General features: G+C 34.8%; 1 protein-coding gene across 2 annotated transcripts in view; it reads right to left on the minus strand.

Moving 5' to 3' along the window:
* Positions 1 to 277: 277 nt before the first annotated feature.
* LOC145660787 (uncharacterized) overlaps positions 278 to 21754 on the minus strand; it is a 207886-nt gene continuing 186409 nt past the window's right edge. For both annotated transcript variants that reach the window (XM_081726197.1, XM_081726199.1), the window contains exon 3: positions 278 to 4700. In XM_081726197.1, the coding sequence (XP_081582323.1) occupies positions 490 to 4700 (4211 nt within the window). In that variant the 3' untranslated portion in view covers positions 278 to 489. The remainder of the gene's footprint in view (positions 4701 to 21754) is intronic.

Here is a 21754-nt window from a genome sequence, read left to right on the forward strand (position 1 = left end):
AAGAATAAGTATTAATCACAGTAATATTTTTATAGTTCACAAATTTACTTTTATTTCATTAAAAGTTACGTAATATATTCTTTGATTTACTAAATACTAATCACCTGTGACCGCAAGGTTCCATCCCATTGTTCGAGGTGACTAAAGGACAATTGTGTCAAAAAATCCTGTTCATGAAGTATTTATGTCTAGAAATTATTCTTAAGTAGGAAAATAAAGGATTTAGGTTATTTTAACAATTATACATCACGTCTATAAGAAATAACAATCAATTACATATTTTATTTACACATGTAACAATTATAGAAAAAATATAGTACAAAATCAGTCTGATAAATCAACAATACAAAAATCAATATTAAAATTTATGGCGACTAACAAACACGATTTACATCAAATTCATCAAATATAAGTGTTTAATCTATAATACAATTGGTAGTCATCAGTACAGTAAAAGTCCAGGAGTTTTCAGAGTTGATGGTTTGTTATTTAAATAACAATACTTTCTGTATTGTTTTTACTTGAGATTCTTTTTGAAGAATTTGAACGATTAGGTTTTCTTTTAATATATACAGTATTTGATGTTACAACAAAGGAACCATAGATATCACCAGGATGAGGAGGTCCCGTGACAAGATTACTTGACGAACTTAAACGTATCTCGGTTGTGATTCTTCTGCTTTGGCGAGCATGTAAATCTACTTCGTCCGTAACACTTATATGTTTTGCTGAAGGAGATACCGTACTAAAAGCTGAGGGAATCGCTTGTCGTGACCTAACGTGGCTTCTAGTAGATATAGTTCTGTCTTCCATTTTCGAGTTTTCTCGTGTAGGATCGGAAGGAATGCCATAAAAGAAATTGTATCCCATTGTAGAAGCTTGATCTGAATTTTCTCCAAGTAAATCACCGTCAATATTGATGGAATTATCAGATACTTTTTCGCGTGAATTAACTTTTACATTATCTTGTTTTGGAGGAGGTTGGAAATTGTTATTTGGTTGAGCAATAAGAATTTCATTAGGATCCTCATTAGGTGATTTTGAGTCAGAAACTTCTTTACTGTCTCCATTAATACTATTGTCCTTTGCACCTTTGTTGCCTGAAGAACGTTCTTCTTGCGATGAAGATGTGCTTATATTATTTCTGGAAAATTCTGAAATTCCTTGTTTAGCATCGACATTCGGAAATTGTTTGTCTTTCTTTGAATTAGGTGTTGCATTGTTAAATGTATCTTTAACAGGAGAAGAAATATTATTATAAAACGAAAGGCGAGATTCTTCAGGAGGAAGATAATTATTTGGTTGTGCTTCAGTGGAGTTTGAGGAATTGTGAACAGGGGATAGATAATTTCTATTCACATCCTTTGGTGGAGCATAAGGTAACGAATTAGGAACAGAAGAGTTATTTGAATTTCCATTTGTAGGTGGAAGGTAACCATCACTATTTGACAGATCACTATTTGAATTGTTAGTATCAACTGAAATCTGGCTAGTAGGAGGCAGATAAGAACTTGAAATTCCGGTGTTATTTTCTTTAGTTGAATTATTTACATCTTCATTTATATTACCTTGGTTGATGTCATTAGTAAACTGTGACATATTAGCATTGAAATTATCTATATTTGTAGAGCCATAAGCAGGAAGATAGCTATTGGGTGATGGAACATTATTATACGAAGTGTTTCTTATAGGCAAACTTAATTTTGTATGTGGGACGTTGTAAACATACGGTGGAGCAAGACTAGTGCTGGGTGCGAGGATATCATAAAAATTAGGAAATTTAGCATTAAATGAAACATCATTGTTATTTTTAGCACTTGTTGTACTGAAATAATAGCCAGATAAACCAATTTGATTATTAAAATGTTTATGATTTGATATAGGTAAATTATACCTATATGGACTGTTGTTATTACTTTGGAAATTATTAGGTATGCTCTCTTGGGTGTATTTCTGATTGCTTAATGAAAAACTGTTAAAATTCTGGTGGGGTGCATTTAATGTATATGCTGAAACACTATTTTCGTACAAATTTTCAGTATTTGTAGGAACGTTTGAAGGGGGGAGATAATCATAAAATGTCTTCTCAGGATGAACCTCACTTTTATTATTAGATGCCTGTAAATTTGCTGCATTTGCTTGGTTAATAGAAGAATTGAAGTTAGCTTCTGTGGTCAAATTGGGGTAAACAGGTGCATTATTTGATTTAGCAGTACTTGGTGATTGAGTAGACACAACAGGTTCTGTATTCTCTCCTTTGTTTTTACTATTATTGGAAGACTGATTTCTCGTATTATTCAAAGTATTAGTCGACGTAATTTCAGAAACATTATATTCAGTTGAAACATTACTGGTATCCTCATTTGATGGAGGTAAATATGTGCTTAGAGAAGGAGAACTATTTGAAGAGTTAACGGAAGACATATTGGGACTTGGAAGATTGAGAACAGAAAGGTACGTATTTGATGGAGGTGTTGAATTTACTGAGAGAACTTGATTGCCATTTGTTGTTGTTGTTGTTGTTGTGGGAGCAGGTAAATAATTATTTGAAGGTGAGATAACATTATGGACGTTTGATGGTAGATGTTTATTTCGATCAGCCTGAAGTGGGTTATACGTAGTATATGTAGGATCAGGTTGGTGGTCATTATACTTTGATGTTGCATCTTTTGAAGCGACAGGGGGTAGTAATGTAGCTGTTGGACCATGATAGGAGTAATCTTGAGAATGTCTAGTTCCAGATGGTAAGTAATATCTTGCAGTATTAAGTGCTGCAGACAGAATGTTATAGAATGAAGGCCCATTGCTACTTGATAAAGTCAGTTCCATTGCTGGTATTATTTCAAAATCTGTATTTTCGTTCACAGGTAATACATTTCTTATAGAAGAAATAATGTTATCGTCTAATTGAGGTCTCCTTCCTGAATTTTCATCATTTCTTGATAAAGTTGAGAAGCTAGATGAAGAACTATTTTGAATTTGAGGTGGCAAAGGTAAGTATGTTGGCGACAGTGAAGATTGTGGAGGTAAGTAGGTAGGTGTGGGTGAACTTTGCGGAGGAAGATAAGTTGCACTAGTTGAATATGAAGGTGCAGATGAAGTTTGTGGAGGAGGATATGTTTGTCTAGTAGAAGACTGAGGGGGTAAGTTTTCAGCTGATGCTTTCGTGGAATGGTGATCTGCGCTACTTGACGATTGAGGAGGTAAGTATGAAGGATAGGATGAAGTTTCTGGAGGAAGATTAGTTGGTCCGCTAGGGGACTGAGAAGGTACGTATGAAGCTACAGATGAAGTTTGTGGAGGAAGATAAGTTGGATTGATTGAAGTTTGAGGGGGTAAATATGTTTGTGTGGGTGGCTTTTGTGAAGGAATTGAAGACTGAGAAGTGAACATTTGTGTAGATGGTCTGGGTGGTAAGTATGTTTGTGAACCTAAAGATTGTGGTGGTAAATAAGTTGGTGCAAATGACATTTGTGGAGGTAAATATGTGGGTTTCTCTGATGTTTGTGGAGGCAAATACGTACCTGAAGGTGATTGTGAAGCTAAGTACCCAGATGACTGTAAGGAATGTCGGTGGAGATATGTCGGCAAAGGCGTAGGATTCATGCTTACATTTTGAAAGCCAGAACCAGAACTAGTAAAGGGGAAATTTGATTGACCTTGGTTGTTAAATCGTTGATTACCATTGTGGAAAATTAATTCATTATTAAATGTTTGGTGAGGAATTGTAGTATATGATGTAATACCTTGATGATAATCTTTTTGAAATCTGGATCCAAATGTAGTATGTCCTTTGTGATTATAAAAGCCAGTCGAACAATCAAATGTTGAGTGATGTATATTGTTTCCAGGTGAAAAGGCATAAGATTTGTACATATTTTGTTTCTGAAATTGGAAATTATTTGTATTACTTGTATATGGAGTTTTTTCTGCTGATGGAGAATGTGTTGTAGGTATATTTGTTTGTCTTTGTGATTGCGCTAGCTTCTGGCTGACAAAATTATTTTCAAAATTTGTATTCGATGATTGATATCGTTGTGATCCAGGATATCTGAAACTTGATGATAAAGAGGGAGAAAACTGTGCTTTGTTGGTAAATTCCATATTGTAATTATTTCTTTGAGGAAAGTTACGTTGACTTACTGGTGTCATAAATTGGTGATAATTATACACTTTTCCATGCATAGCATTATTCATATTTTGAAGATTATCTTGATATCCGGAGGATCTAAAGGAAGGATTTGCATTTGTAGGATTATAGTTTTCAAAAGCATTATTAGAACCAACTGTATAACTTTGTGTAATAACTGAAGAAAGTCTTGGTGGTCCTTGATTAGTTTGAGGCACGTGGTTACGAATTACATACGTTGTGTAGTCACTAGGAGAAACACGTGAACTTTTTCTTGGGGGTAGGTAAGATTGTTTAGCATCTATGTGAGCATTATTTCCTGTCTGACTGTTATATGGAATATTGTTATGAAATTCATGTCCTCTTCTATGTTTGAAACCCAGAACAGCATTCCTGTTGTAATCTCTTCCAAGAGATTCTCCAGAAGCTGATGATGGATGATATGTTTGAGGAATACCATTGTAATTCACATCCGTTATTGTAGTTGCTTTGCTCACTCCTGAACTTGACGAAAACAGATCATCTGGTGGAACAAAGATGTACACTTCAGCATTTGAAGTTGCTTGCTCACCTGTATATATAAAAAAATATATATTAGTTTAGCATATAATAAACTGTCAGTAAAATGTATTTTGTATAATATATATTTCTTAAAATGCGTATACAAATACAATCTAAATATAATCTGTAAAAGTTCATTTATTTTTTAAAGGTATCCAACGTCTCCTTAATATGTGTATATTGGGTTAGCGCATTGGAAATATCTGTTTTGATACTTACTAGTTAAGACTACACATTATTAAATGCTTTAGGAAATCTATCTCTGGCACCATGTACCTAACTTTAAGTGATTGGTATTGATAGCTATTCTTGTCATTTGATCATGATGTGTACGGTTTGTAGCACAGAGGTGCGAAAGTAAAACTCTGAGAGAGTAAAACTCGGAAAGGCTCACAGCCTAATATTCGCGTTGCATTCTGAAAACATCATATCGTTCTAAGAAAATGCATAATGCATAATTCGTCGCTACTTGATGAAATTTCACGCAGTGGAAACATTGAAATGAATACACGCTATATTCATTGTCAAACAGGTGTGTGCTGCAATCCCAATTTCCTTAGAATCTTGATAAAATAGAATATTTGTAACCTTTTCATATTAACTTAGTGAACCTGCGCTCTCTACACAGCGCATCATTCACATATGAGGATGAATCTCCTTCTCATCCCTCACAACATATATACATGTCCCTTTACATACACAAGTGAAGGACGTCTTGATAGAAATCGGCAAGGGGTATCATAAAGGAGAGATTTTTCAATATCTCACACCGTTTGCAAGATTTGAACCTACTTCAGGTTAGTTTCTAATTCATGTATGATCAATGTTTTCTTTGTTCTTGCATGCAGTATGTAATAAGCAAATACATCACACACACAATTAATTAAAAGTCAGTGATATATGGTGTTCATTGGACAAAACACTCTAAACAATAAAGATTCATCTTACAAGGGAAGGTCACAAACTGGCTCCGCTGCGATCCGAACAAGACAATTTTGTTTTCATTTGATATGCTATAAGTAGACTAATCCCAAAGTTATACGTGCCGGGATATCGTGATATCGTGAGTCAGAATATATTTTGTAATGTAAAAGCTACAAAGCTGGCAAAATAGTTTGAACCGGATCATTTGTTCGGAAACGGTTGGGTAGATGGAAAACTCAGCCAACACATATCCCATTATTTTCAAGGGCATACTTTTTGAGGTCCCAGACGGGTCCCCATTGTCCCAGACGGGTCCAACTCAAATTTTCAAGTGGCAAGAGGGTTAAATACCATATCGTTTGAAAGCTGTTGAGAAACGAAAAAAGACGGAAGTCTCGACTTTCTACGATAACCCTGTGCAAAATGGTGACGGGTTAAAATGTAAACAAAAACTTAATTGAAAAGTCTATGGCCACCCATGTAAATCGGAAACGGTGAGACAAATGTGAAAACAGGAAAGCACGTGTGGCATTATTTTCGAAGTACGACTATTTAAAGTAAAAACATCTTGTTCCAGATCCTCCGCAGGGCCCTAGATGGGGTCCAACTCAAAAGTTTCAAATGACAAGAAAGGTTAAGTAGCACGTCGTTTGAAAGCTGTTGTGAAACGAAAGAAGGTGAAAGAAGTCTCGACTCTCTACGATAACCCTATGCAAAATGGTGGCAGTTCAAAATGTAAACACAAACTTAATTGAAAAGTCTACGGCGACCTTGAATCACTGCTGACCTTGAATCACCTTCGTATCACTGCCGACCTTGAATCACCTTCGTATCACTGCCGACCTTGAGTCACCTTCGTATCCCTGTTCACAATTATTTTGCATCTTCATTCATTCGATCCGTTCAAATAAATATCTACGAGTGACCCGACCGAAGTACAGAAGTCGTTGCCACCAGGCGGCAGCTGTCCGCCTGGACGATTGGAAGCATCATAGAACGGACACAATTAATGTTTTTATTTATTTATTTATTTATTTTCCATTTCTATTATTTCTTATTTCTTTGTTATTCCCCCTTTCATTTTCTATCCTGTTTGTATCATACATAAATTAGTCCCTCATTGTGAACTCAAGATGTCTCGTTTTTGAACATTTCGTACCTTTTCGTCACCTACGCTTACTGATCAACATTCATACCAAATTTGGCTTTCCTAGTTTCAGCAGTTTGGAGTGTCTATCCTTTCGACATAGATAGGTTTCAAGCGGCCATCTTGGATTCAAAGTCACCATAGACTTTTCAATTAAGTTTGTGTTTACTTACGTTTTACTTTAATAGTTGTATTTTGAAAATAATACCAAAGATGTTTCCACATTTGTCTCACCGTTTCCTATTTATATGGGTGGCCACAGACTTTTCAATTAAGTTTTTGTTTACACACTAACCCGCCGCCATTTTGCGCAGAGTTGTCGTAGAGAGTTAAGACTTGTTCCATCTTCTTTCATTTCACAACAGCTTTCAAATGATATGCTACTTAACACTCCTTGCTATTTGAAACCTTTGAGTTGTACCTCGTCTGGGACCTGCGGAGGATCTTGGAGCATACTTTTTTATCTCAAAAAGTGTGCCCTTGATAATAATGTGATACGTTTTCACCGAGATTTCCATCTACCCAACTGTATCTGAACAAATTATGTGGTTCAAACTATTTTGCCAGCTTTGTAGCTTTTACATTACAAAATACGTTTTAACTTACAATATCAAGATATCCCGGCACGTATAACTTTGGGATTCGTCTACCTATAACATATCAAATGCAAGCAAAATTATCTCATTCGGATCTCAGCGGAGCCACTTTGTGACGTACCCTTGTTAGACTGGAGAAATGGTTATCCTTCGTTTCTCATTATCATTTGACCATGAAACAAATGACGGAAAGCTATACTAACCCCGTAAACAAATGTCTGGTTTTGGAATGTATAACTCGTAGGATATGATGCTTTACTTTTTAAAATTTCAATTCTTCCAGTGTACCATTAAAAAATGTAATAATGGAATAACGGCGATTTTTTAAAAATATCCAACTGGAAGTGAACAAGCTATACAAAATTTGCAATCGATCAGTGAAAACGGTATCTTTCTAGAACTTGTGGTTTCCGAGATATTATTGTCCAAAAAATTGGCCACAAACATATAAACTTAGCATTTTAATATATAGACTAGCTGAACCTGCGCTCTCTACATAGCGCATCATTCGCATACGAGCATAAATAGCCTTCTCATTTCTCACATCTGTACATGTCCCTTTACAAACACAAGGGAAAGAAGTCTTGGGAAAATAACCGGCAATGCGTATCATAAAGGGGAGATTTTATCGATTATTTTTTTCTCAATATCTCGCACCGTTTGCAAGATTTGAGCCTACTTCCGGTTGGAGTTTCTAATTCATGCATGACCAGTGTTTTCTTTCTTCTTGCATGCAGTATGCAATAAGCAAATACATTACATGCACAATTAATTATAATGGCAGTTATATATGGTGTTCATTGGGCAAAACACTCCAAGAATAAAGATTTATCTTACTGCTTAGACTGAAGAAATGGTTATCGTTCCTTTTTCATGAAACAAACGCCTAAAACATATGCAACTGTGGTGTTGGAATGTATAACACGTAGGATATGATGCTTTAGCTTTTTTAAAATTTCAACTCTTCCAGTGTACCCTAAAAAATAAAATAAAGAAATAATGGCCATCGTTTTTAAATATTCAATTAAAACTGGACGATCTACGCAAAATTTCCAATCGATCAGTGAAAACGTCATCTTTCTAGAGCCTGTAGTTTCCGAGATCTCGTTGTCGAAAAGATTGACCACAAATATATAAACGTCCACAACATATAGTTTAAAAGAACTCGGAAAATGAAAGCACAATTCACGTGCATTGATTTTAGAGAAGGCTTATTAAAATACAAAGGCTTTGAACAATAATTTTATATCATAAACTTTATGAAAAAGATATAGTTAACTAATTTAGACTATTTAAAGTACAAATACTTAAAATGTTTGTCTCTGTTAAACCTGAAATCACACATAACCGTAAATGAAAGATTTGAAAGTCAAAGTTATAGGTTGGAGCTCGGGCGCTTTTAATTGCTATTGTAGCATTTTAATAGATAAATAAGAACAGAAACAACATAACAATGAAGTAACTCTTGTTCAAGTTTTTCCGTTAATCTACTTATCGTCAGAACCAGAGTACTATCATTAACAGTATTTCTTTTCAGTCTATGTTCTTTTTTTTAACAGTGGATTAACTTCGAACTCGGGCAAAACAGAGTAAGAGTGGAACAGGAAAGTACTCTTACAACATACAAGAACGTTTACAGTTTAGTACGAAACGTGATATACAGTGAATGAAATATAAAAGATTGTCGTTATCAAACAGCCTATCGTATAAACTATTATAGTTTGGCTTTTTAACTTTTCAGTAGGGCCTACGTTAAAAAATCTCTCTGAGAGCATACTAAGCAAGGAGTGCGATCATACCAAGAAATTAGCTTGGTACTGAATAGAGATGCAGAAAAGCCGGCTTTTTTTTGAATCGATGGTTTTTTGCACATAAAAGGCCGGCTTTTTGGGGGAAAAAACGAGAATTTTGGAAATTTTGGCTTTTTTCATTTTCATTATTATTATTATTATTATTATTATTATTATTATTATTATTATTATTATTATTATTATTATTATTATTATTATTATTATTATTATTATTATTATTATTATTTTGTTTAAATAGCTTTCTTATAGTATACTCTAAAGTTAAATAAGATTCCATGATCTAAATGCCACATTTCGCTGTGGAATTCACCATCATGATGGATGGAGCACATGGTTTATGAATTAAAGTAAACATAAAGTACGTAGTATTTGAGGGCAATTTTAGAAGCTATTTAACTTTATTTTAACTTCTGAATTATCGACATTTTTTCTTCTCTAGATCATTTCTTTTTAGTAATCCGTGTTTCACTTCTTAGAGCTTAGTACTCTAGCTTCTAGCACATAATTAAACTTATGTTTTTTTAATATATCCATCAGAGCGTACGTTTTTCAATATATCTGTCAGAGGGTACTTCCACATTTCCGTTATACTGTAGCTGTGCAATGATTTAACAATAATCTACCGGACACAACCTTGAATACCATTTGATAGAAATCATCAGTATCGGATTCAGAAAAATATTTGGGAAGGGTTTTTTGAGTGATGTTTGGTTTTTCTAAAAATTCCTAACTTTTATTTAAGAGGAGCTTAAGTTTATGAGTACAGGCATAACAAATATTTCGTTTCGTTTGTATATTCAGCTATAATATTCCAGATACAACTTTGAAGAACATTTTATACTGATAATCAGTGGGCGGATTTAGAAAAGTATTTTGGGAGGGACTTTTCTTATTAATGTTTAGTTTTATTTGAGGACAGCTTGAAGTTTATGAGTAAGGGCAAAACTAATATTTAGTTTGTTTTTGAAATTCCGTAATTTCGGGGTTGAGGCTTCAATTCGAAAGACATTCCCATCCTAACCCTCTTCGCAAATCCATCACTGCTGGTAAGTAGTAATAACAAAGATTTAAAAACGATTAGAAAGGAAGTCGGCCAGGACTCACAGTATACGCACTACCTCCACATTCACAGATGGAATTAAGAAAACTTTTGTCAAAATAGTCGAATGTGGGGTTGAATCCCGGACTTCACGATAGAAGCGCGAAAGCTAACCACTCACTCATGTTTGTTGTGCAGTTGTGCTTAACTTAAATGTATTCTCTGTCTCTCTTTCCCTATGGCCACAAAAGCTCTCCACTGACTTCTGTCCTTATCCAATTCAATCCAGTTTCTACTCTGTATTCCTATTTCTGCTAGATCCATCTTAATACTGTCCTCCCATCTGGGCCTAGGTTTTCCTAATGGACGTTTCCCGATTGGATTTCCAGTTAAGACTTTGAAAGCGTTCCTACTTTCTTCCATTCTGGCTACATGACCTGCCCACCTAAGCCTCCTAGATATGATGACTCTAACGATGTTTGGTAAACCGTATAAATTATGTAGTTCCTCCTTATGAAGTTTCCACCATCCCCCATTCCCGTTCCTCTTCGGTTCAAACATTCGTCTCAAAATTTTATTCTCAAATAATTTCAGTCTGCCTCAGCGTAAGCGACCATGTTTCACAATCATAAAGCATAACAGGCATGATTATCATTGAGCTGAGCGAAGCGAAGCTCTTATACTCGGGTTAGTTTTATATATTTTAAGCTTTAAATTCCTTGACAGAATTCGCGACGGCAAAATATTTTGAACTGAATAATAACAAGAATTTCCTGATTTCAGTCGACATTTAATTTCTTTGTGGGTATGATTTTGGTCTGGTAATACTGATCCAAGATATTTGAAAGTATCCACTGTGTTGAAAGTATTAATTGATATTTTAACGCATACGTAATTTGCCGTATTACGATCCTTGTGAACTTCCTTGTATTTAGATTTCTCTGCATTACTCATGTCCCTGCAAGCGTTTAATAAGGCCTCTGCATTTCTTTCGATTGTTCTTCTATCAGATTTACATCATCAGCATACACCATAACCTGGTGAATACCATTCAACTCTAGGCCATGGTTCCTAGCTTTGTTTTTTCTTATAGCATACTCCGGAACAAAGCTGAATAATAACGGCGATAACGCATGTCCCTGTTTCAGGCCAATCTCGACGTAGAAGCTCGCATTTTTCTACTCGGAGTTTACTCTGGGATTCATTTTAAACAGTTAATAAATCTAGATTTTTCGGTATTCCAAATTCTGAAAGAATGTTGTACAACGTTTCCCTCCTAACCGAGTTGTAAGCCTTTCTAAAATCAATAAACAGTTAATGTACTGGGTAATATATTCCCATTTCTTTTCGAGTATTTGTCAAATGGTAAATATCTGGTCGATTTCGACTGAATCCACACTGATAATTTCCAATAATTTCATCTGCGTATGGGGTCAATCTTATTAATAGAATGTTAAGAGAAATGTCTCGATAATTATTACAATTAATTTTGTTGTCTTTCTTGTGAATTGGAACAGTGATTGATTCTTCCACTCTTTTTAAATGTATTCCATAGTTTTTCTTTCTTGGAAAAAAAAATCGTAACGATATGTTTAATTTTCTTGTTAAAAATTCAGAAACCTTCAGGACTGGGTAAACCGTGATGGTGGTTATATATTCTACAGCCTAGGAAACCATACGCTCATATGAACCATCTATTACGTATATGATCCATGAACAGAAAATTCGATACTTACCCGATTCTGAACAAACTTAAGGAACAGTCAGTGCATTACAGAATTTGGAGCTTTACCGATTTTGCAGATCCGAAGCACGTGATAGGTGGTATCAGATTATTACGTATGTGATGAATCAGTGAAAAATTTGTTCGAAATATTCATACAATGTATATGAAAGTTAAAACTTAACTGAAAAATTTCAATATACTTCAATGTACAGAACCACCCGAAACGAAGCTCTTCATGTGCAGATTTCTCTCATGTTTTTCTTTATTTTGCTTCAAAAAGAGGGTGTGTGATATTTTGAAGTAAAATATACGATATACAATTTTGCTAGTTATTTGAGTATCATTTTTAAAGTACTTATTGTATATGAGAGGTTAAAGTATTATTACCTATATTGGTTAATCCTTTGGAATTCATAATGTAAATATGTTAAGAATTTTAAAAAATCTTTTTGAAATTCATGGTTTATTTTCGAGGTTTCATATTATTATCTGCATCAATCACTAATTAAATGAGTTTTTTGTTGTAGAGAAGAGAAACAAAGTCTGCTTTATCAGGTTAAAGCAAAATTTTCAAAAAAGCCCAAAATTTCCTAGGAAAAAAAGCGATGCAGAAAAAACCGAGTTTTTTTTTCAAAAAAGCCGTTTTTTTCGTGTTCTTGCTTCTCTAGTACTGAATGATGATTTTATTATTATTATTAAGGAGAAATTGATTTATTCATATAAAGTTGAGAGAAAACGTACTAGAAATTCCAATTAAGAGTTTGATTCTTAGCTGTACAGAGTGTACCACTGGATAGTGGCCTCATTGCTTTCTACTGTAAGTCACCAAAAAACAACATATGGAGAAAAAATAAAAATATGCATGGATCTTTTTTCATTCATAATTTGACTACTGACTATAGCAAGTGTTGAAGCCATTGACCTGCAGATAATTTTGGACGCGACAATCCATTTTGGAAAGGTATTCACTAGTTAAAATTCGAATTTCGAATATGTCGTATTACAACTGATCGAAGTGTCCTAAATTTTGATTTGGCCCTCTTTCCTTTATTTGAATGGTACGATAATTTCTCTTGATGGCACAAAAAGGCACAAAAATAGCACAAAATTCTAAACTAGTTAAAATTCTACATGTTTAGGTACGTGAAACACGAATACTTTCAAATGATAGTATTTATGAATTTGAACCATACCATTTTAAAACAGAGTAGAGGAAATAGTGATATTAAAAGGATACAACAAAGAGGCTTAAGAACTTTTTTTTAAAAAAATTCTTATATAAGTTTCCTTCTGGAAAATGTTTTAGCGACGTTTAGAATTTACTGTAGCATCAAGAACGATCAATTCAATTTTTATTTATGTAATGTGTGTTTTCCATATAGAGACTACAGACTTTTAACATGTGCACTTACAAAATAATGAAATAAAATCTTTAACTTCAATTGTTCATGCCTTGTAGATTAAAAGAGACGACACTAAGTTTTAGAATGTGTGGAAAAGAATTTTAAAATGTCGAGTAACTACGTGCGCAAGATGCTTGCTGTTTACCACATTTTTGTCTTGGGTTGAATCAAGACTCCTCACATTAGGGAAAACCTCTACCACTGATCCACACAATAATTTGTTGAGAATTTTATTGAATACGTAAACGTTAAAGCTGTTGTTCCTGGCACGAAAAGGTCAGTAGTCCACACACAGTGGCGGCGCTACAGGGGAGCAGGAGGGGCGACCGCCACCCCAATATTTTTTCTCGCCTCTCCTTCGCGCCCGCCATTTTTCTATGTACAACTGGTGAATACTACTACTACTACTACTACTACTTATAATAATAATAATAATAATAATAATAATAATAATAATAATAATAATAATAATAATAATAATAATAATAATAATAATAATAATAATAATAATATTCAAAGCAAAACAAGTGTGGTTGCCTCGCCTCCTCAAAATTTTTCTTGCCTTCCCTCTTGCCCCACTATGTTACAAGCCTAGCGCCGCCACTGTCGACACATACTTTTCATAAAAGAACTGACAAAATTATGTTCAAAATGAGATTTATGAAAAAAGTATAAATTGAACATCAGCTCAATAAATTAACAAATATAGAAGTAAATAATAAAATAATGACTAATAAAAATTCAAGCACGGGTCGTGAATTTAAGAAAATAAATGCAATGGAAACATACGAGACACATTTTACAATACAAATAATTAAGAGAATAATAATAATAAAATAAAATCTAACAGCTTTTTTTAAAAAAAATAAGCATAATAGATCGCTATCTAATTTAATTGCATGACAAAAACCAGAATATGGTCGTTAAAAGCAGAATGATCCCTCAAAACGTGAGTAATAGGATATTATCCAATCCTAAACGTTCGCTGATATCTGGCTGTTATAGACATTCTACAGGAATGTGCCAAATACTCGGCGGCAGCATCAGCTCTCACAATAAGATTGACGTTACGCACTAAATAGGAATGTGTGAAATACACAAGCGTGCCAAGATTACTTAGTTTCTACTACCATTTGTATCCTCGTCGCCAAAAGTGCCTTTACATCGCCGTGACTGGTATGTGACAGCGCAGTACTCCAAGGAAGGAATGGTTGTATAAGAATTTGTGATTAATTTTGAAGAGTTTTTATTTTGACTAGGGAATTAACATAGGTGAAGGGAGTAAAGACATAGATTTGAAGCATCAGTGCACTGTTATTGAAGCATCAGTGCACGAAAAGATTCGTATTCTCACTTTTTCTATTTATTGTTCTATATGTTAAGTTAAACACCACAATATGTATCACTGATATCGCAGATCGTATTCTTTTTTTAAAATCGTGTTTGTAACCTATTGTCAAAACATTCATCTCCAGGCATGATGTAGAGAGAAGAGAAAGAGATACGACATCTGTAATATATGTATAAGTGACTCACTAAGTAACTGTAGAAATTAGTTAAAGGACACATAAGGGAGCGAAAAGGCAGTCTAGAAGTCTGAACTTTTTAGAAACGTCCTAGATAGGTGAAAATATAGTTAAAAATTGCAAAAGGTATTATGTAATTTGTCTTTCTTTTCTTACATTCTAGTATACTTTATCTTTCACATCCAAACATCCCTATTCAGAATTACGAGATAAAGGTGAAGAGAGAAACATTTCCATTTCAAGAATTATATCAGAAAGAAAGTATTTTGACTTAGACTAGATTCGAACTCGCAACCCTTGAATCCATGAGTCAGCGCTCTACCAATTGAGCTAACAACTTCTGTTGGAAAAGCCTCATTTCTACAACTACCGCTTGCTGAATGGTGTGTATTAAACAAGCTGGCCGAGATAATTGCTTCATATAGCTATTGCAACAATAATAATAATAATAATAATAATAATAATAATAATAATAATAATAATAATAATAATAATAATAATAGTAAAAGAAGAAGAAGAAGAATTTAAAAAGTCGCATTTGTTAAAAGTTTGACGTGCGAAGTAAGTCCTAATATGAGATTTTATTAATTATATATAATGTAAGCGTGGTTTATTCTTGCGTGCTACTCAAACTGCGCAACTCACTATTATATATATCAGTCCCATAAGGGTTGTATGCGTATGGTACAGTAGCCTTGCGTCCTCCAACCGTGAAGAATGTTTCGGTTTGAACTTATGTGTGTCCTAAGAGGAAGGAGGAGATTCAAAGAATAAAAGTGGTTTAGAAATTATGCAAACGTAGAATATCTCACGAGGTGAGGTGATATAGAGTTCAGCGTGTCTTTCAGCTACGGCTCTATACAAGACGTGCATCTACGACTTAACGTGGAACCCGAACCACACGACTCCTGACGGGAATCGAAACCCGTATCACCTCTAGTTCTAATACGCAATAACACACTGAGCAAGGCTCTGTGATAATATGTTTAAAAAAATAGTATCAGGTAACAGTTTCAACACAATAACTGTGTCTTCATCAGACTTCCACAGTTATTGTGTTGAAACTGTTACGTGATACTATTTTTGAGCTGAGCGAAGCGAAGCTCTTATACTCGAGTTAGCCGTTTGGTTGTCCGCGAACTCCTCCTAGACCGTTTGGCCGATCTCAACCAAACTTAGCACGCTGATAGAGTATGTCGTGCTGAGTGACAACACATGTCGAAATAAAAAATCCGATGTACCATCGAGGAATAATCACCGAAAAACGCTTCCTCCTAGACCGTTTGGCCGATCTCAACCAAACTTAGCACGCTGATAGAGTATGTCGTGCTGAGTGACAACATAGGTCGAAATCAAAAATCCGATGTACCATCGAGGAATAATCACCGAAAAACGCTTCCTGATTACGTAGTTTAAGCTCGCTCAGCTCATTTCATTGCAATCGGGTATATCCATTGCATTCCTAGTTTTAACATATTATCACAGAGCCTTGCTCAGTGTGTTATTGTGTATTAGTACAAAATGGAAACAAGGCCTAATAGAATAGCTCTAGTTCTATCATGAGAGACACAGGAACATGTGAAAATAATCGAAAATAAACGATATTAATGTTAAATCCTTAGCTTTCGAGGTCCTTAAAATTCCTAATTGAAAGATATGAGTGTCTATTCAATAGTTTTCGTGGTCGCTGAAGTGACACTTCCGATACCATAAAAGCCCAAGGCTTTATTCTTCGTTAGCGGCAAGTTTATTCAGTTGCTTCTGCTGGAAATGGATTCGTACTATTTCATTCCGATTCAAATACGTATTCTACTGGGAAAACTAATCTCAAATACATCTTTCAAATATAAACCTATTCTTTCCGTGCAACGCCGGCTCGGGTAATTCAATTAGTAAATAAATAATTTAAGAAAGAATGAGTGGATTTAATAGAAATAGACATATGTATTTTTGAATGTTGTTTATAAATTGCTAATTCATACTTTATCTTGAAGAAAATGGTGCATCCAGGATATATTATGAAGTACTAGGGAGAACTATTGGAGGTATATTTTATTTATCTACTGTCGAATTTAGTTGGGAATAATTTCACACAATTTATTTCGAAACTATCGAGACGAGACTGAGACCGCTATTTGTCGATTGAAAGGAGACTAATACTGTAAGTAGTCTCGTATTGTCTCGTTTTGATACCAGTCCTACTTCGGGGCTTGTTCTCTAGTAACTGGTTGGGTAGTGCACCTACATAAGACGTCGTATATTTAAATATTTGAGAATTTACCCCACCTCCAGTAGACAGATCGTTCTATCTAAAACTACCAGACCGTTTAAGTGATTTTGTGTTTAAGTACAGGTCCTATCCTTATGTCAATTATTTTCTTGCAACAGAAAATGAAAAATGTACGGTAACAGTTATAATATTGATCGCGCATAATCCTGTATAATAAAAGGCACTTTATAGAGTGTCGGACTCCGTGGCGTAAATACAGTAGTTACTGCCTTGGTAAGTTCATCACTGAATGCGTTTCCGTCCTACTCGTGCAATGACGTCACCTTTGACACACGCTCGGGACAGGACCACAGGAGGAGTAACGCTGTTGTCTGCTTACTCGCTTGCTGCTGTATATTATCTTTGGAACCTGATGTGAAATTACTGTTTTCTCCTTACTTTCAGCTGTCTTTGCTATTTCTAATTTAGATGTCTATTATATTAGTGGAATTTTATTCCGTCATGGAAATATATTTTATTTCTTTTTAAATGTAAATAAAAAGAAAAGTCTATTTGGACAAGTTTCCCCACAACTCTAGAGGTATTTTCTGTTGTGCGCTTTTCTTTTCTTTTTCCTTAAGGGCCGCGGTGGCTCAGTGGAAGAGCGTTCACCTCTAGTGCTTGGGGTCCCGGATTCGATCCCAGCTCCCGCCAAGTGAACTTTGTGGGTTCTCCCGTTTCCTACCACTTTCTTCATTTCATTCATTGCTTATCATCACCGCCTCTTTTAGCCTAACCGGCATAATCTTGGGACTTAAAACTCAAAGATTTCATTTTCATTTTTTCTTTTTTTCCTTAAATTGTATCTCCAGTTGGCCTAATCCATTTGCGGATGTCAGTCAGAATTTCTTTCCTAAACTTTTAATTCTCTCACTTCACTACTTTCTTCATTTTCTTGTAAAATGTTCTTTTGGAGAAAGAACTTTTCAGTTGCTTGTTTAGTTAATCTATTCTTATGTATGTTCTAAATGGGATAAAATATTAAAACCTTCGGTTCACACTTGCTAACAAGTTCATTTTTTATGATGCCTGTTAATTTTCTAATGTTCTTTCCTTTGGGAATAAATTCTTCATTACATTCTTCAAGAAAATATTCGTTAGCTATTTTGATTGTCTAGAAGTTCTTTTGATGAAAATGTTAGTCCTCCTTTTGAGATAAATTTTGTCCAGTTGCACTGTAGTCCCTGAAGAGGTTCTTTGACATAGAGCTGTGGATATTTGATTTTAAATTAGAAAGCTAGCTTCTCAGCTATAAATTCAAGATTTTGTTCTTCAATATCGTGCGTATTAAATGAATACATTTGATCTTCAATTTCATTTTTATCTTCTGGTAAAATATGCGTGTACAGCTGTACTGTTTAGTGATGTCAGCCGGCTCGGTTACAATGAGTCATTGGCTCGGTTCGGCTTGACTTAGGTGAGCCATCGGCTTGGCTCTGTTCGGCCCAACTGAGTCGAGGGCTCGAGCCGGCTCGGTTGGGTGAGCTGTTGGCTCGGCTAGGTGGTGACAGCCTTGAGCCGAGCCACTCGAACCGTTTACAACACTAGTTACAGGAAACTACGATCTCAACCTTCAAATTCCGATTGCTCCTTGACCTTCATTCGGTTCGATTTCAATCTCCGAACTGCAAGTACCACTCAACCTCCAAACTCCAACAATAAATCATTCTCCGTCGACCTCAACCTCCGAACTCCAATTACCAATGGAACTGATAGAGTGCTAACTTGGGTGAAAACTGCCTGATTCGAAGACCAAGATCGAGTATTTATATGCAAGACCGAGACCAAAATCAAGTGTGCAAAAACAAGTCCAAGTCCGAAAGATTCGGACAAGAATGAGACCCACTTGCGAGAGTCTTGCAGTCTTCCAAATTAAATACCTTTATAAATAAACGAAGAATACAGAGGTTTTATGTCTTAAATTCATCATTTTTTAAATTATGTTGTCTGTTTAAACTATAGGGATAGACAGGGGGTTAGGAGAATGTAAGTTCTTCTTAAACAAGAAAAAGTTATAATCGTAATCTTTTGAAATACCCAACTGAGGAAAGAATGGTGGGTTTCGTATTGCATTCCGTATGTATAATGTGACAGAGTTTATCGGCCCAAAAATTACTAAGATTGAAACATAGTAGAAACTGGTTGTTGGTCCATTGGAAACAAACTTACATGCGGAGATCAACGCATTTTATCAAAACTCTAAAAGAGTGATACACCTGCGTTGCAAATCAGCAGTAACGTGTAGTTGTTAAAAACGCTTGTTTCAGAGCGCTTTTTGTTGCTTGTAGTAAACATAACAAATAAACTATTGTTATTATTATTATTATTATTATTATTATTATTATTATTATTATTATTATTATTATTATTATTATTATTATTATTATTATTGAAACCAGCACCAAGACTGTGTGTTCCTTTCACCCTCACTGGGAATCAAACCTGAGGACTTCTGCGTCAAACATAGGTGTATTATACATTCAACCATAGTGGGCTCACGTAACAAGTAAAAAATTGATGTAGAATATACGTATTTCTTCAAATTCATCTGGTTATTTTGTCATAACCTTTGTAATTATAAAGTTAATACTTCATGCAATTTAATAAGATAATTAGTTGTTTTACAATGAAATAAATCTGTGATTAAAGTTGCTAACTACTTGCTACGAAATGTTAAAACGAAAGCCCAGTTTTCGAAGTTGGATTACGTGAAGACAAACAAAATGTTTTATATTTGAGTTTGTAGTAACTGATTCGTTAATCAATTTCTTAAATCAGTGGGCACTAGTTTGATCTCTGTTGTAAATATCATTCATCAAACTAATGAAATATTAGTACAAATATGTAAAAGTTCGAGTACGCCTAAAACTATTATTGTTAAGGTAGTGTAACAGCATCTATGTAGTTTTTAAAGGCATCTTTTGTGTTTATCTAGAGACTTGTTTTGTTTTATTACTTCCATTTATTTATCAATAACTGAAAAAATATTTCTAAGCGAACATATATTTTTTCTTTGTTGTTAATCAGGACGATATTGCGCCCAACCGGCTTGGTTCGGGTCGGTTCGGGTGACCCATCAGTTCGGCCCAACGGAGCCGAGGGCTCAATCCGGCTCCGTTGGGTGAGTTGTTGGCTTGGCTCACTTTTCGGCTTGGCTCGGTGGTTACTGAGCCGTGATCCGATCCGCTCAAGCCGTTGACAACACTGGTACTGTTGTAAATAATTCATCATGCAGTGCCGAGTTTTTCAAGTATATTGCAAACATTACAATATATATCTTCAATTAATGCAATGTTACTGCTTCCTGCGTGTAAAAGGTTCTTCAATGGCTTCAATATTTTTACCGTAGAATGCTTTTCCATTTTATACTCTCTTAGTCTGTACTTAAATCCTAGAGAATCCGATTGGTCATTGCTTGAACTCATTAGTTTTCTAGGTATCAGGACATTTGAGGTAAAACCAGAACACTAGTTTTCTGGGATATTTGCGGTACTGTTCGAAACTTTCCCTTACACAGTAGGACATTTGCGATACACACCGTGGAACGTGCGCCGAAATCATCCGTTTCAGCCCCGTTAATCTAAATTAGAATGAATACATTAATAAAGAGGTTGGGTATGCAGATGCAACAGCTTAATATACGTGATTCATTTGTTTGGCTGATTTTAGTAGGTTATGAATATATAAGAGGAGATCACGCGGGCTGCTTAATGGAAACTATCACAATAATGGGGCGTTTATACTTGGTCGATTTAGTCGCACGGCTAAATCGACTCGCTGCATTTGCGACTAAATCGAAGCAACTTGGCCGAATCAGATCGATGGATGTGTTCAATTGTTTCAACGGATATTGAATGCTGCTTGTCGACTCGTCCTCCTCTGGTCGATTCGAAATCGACTGGCGATTTTAAAGATGTCCAAGCAAAAAGTAATTGGTACAATTTGCGGTGTTATAGCAGAAGAATTAAGGGACGAAATTAAATAGCAGTGACAAGAAAAAAGAAAAGAAAATGGTGTTGGATAAGGAAATTTATATTAAGAAAACAGTATTTAGAAGCATAGTATACGTGTACTTTGATGAAAGAATTTTTAGTAGAGAATCTTTGTGTAGGTTTAGGCACTTCTCATGGTTCCAAAGTAATAACTCTAAACTTGTAAACATAAATATACTTTCCTATATTATAGAGAAAGACTCTGCTGGTGAAATTAATATATTACACAGTCGTCTTTCATATGGAGTCACTCATCATAACCGCAGTATACCACTTTTTAACATAAAATACTGGTTACCTTCATTTTGCAAGAATGTTCCACCAGTGGAAATCAATAGCGTATTAATCTACTTTCATATTTAGCCAACTCTTTTTTTACCATAAAATTGCCATTTTTATGACAGTCTATTATAAAGTTGCACTATACAATGTATTAAAAAATCATTACATAATGAAAAAATGTTATGATTTTTTAATTAACATTATCTCGTAAAATAGACATGTTCTTTAGTAGAATAGTCATTAGTATGTGGAAACCGTGCAGTCCCAGTTTAGGTACACATACTTAGAATCATAATGTAACCATTATCTATATTATCTAACAAGTAAGGGACCATATGGTTGTCGCGCA

The sequence above is a fragment of the Thermobia domestica genome, chromosome 1, assembly GCF_964235325.1.
Source record: "Thermobia domestica chromosome 1, izTheDome1.hap1.1, whole genome shotgun sequence".
NCBI lineage: Eukaryota > Metazoa > Arthropoda > Insecta > Zygentoma > Lepismatidae > Thermobia > Thermobia domestica.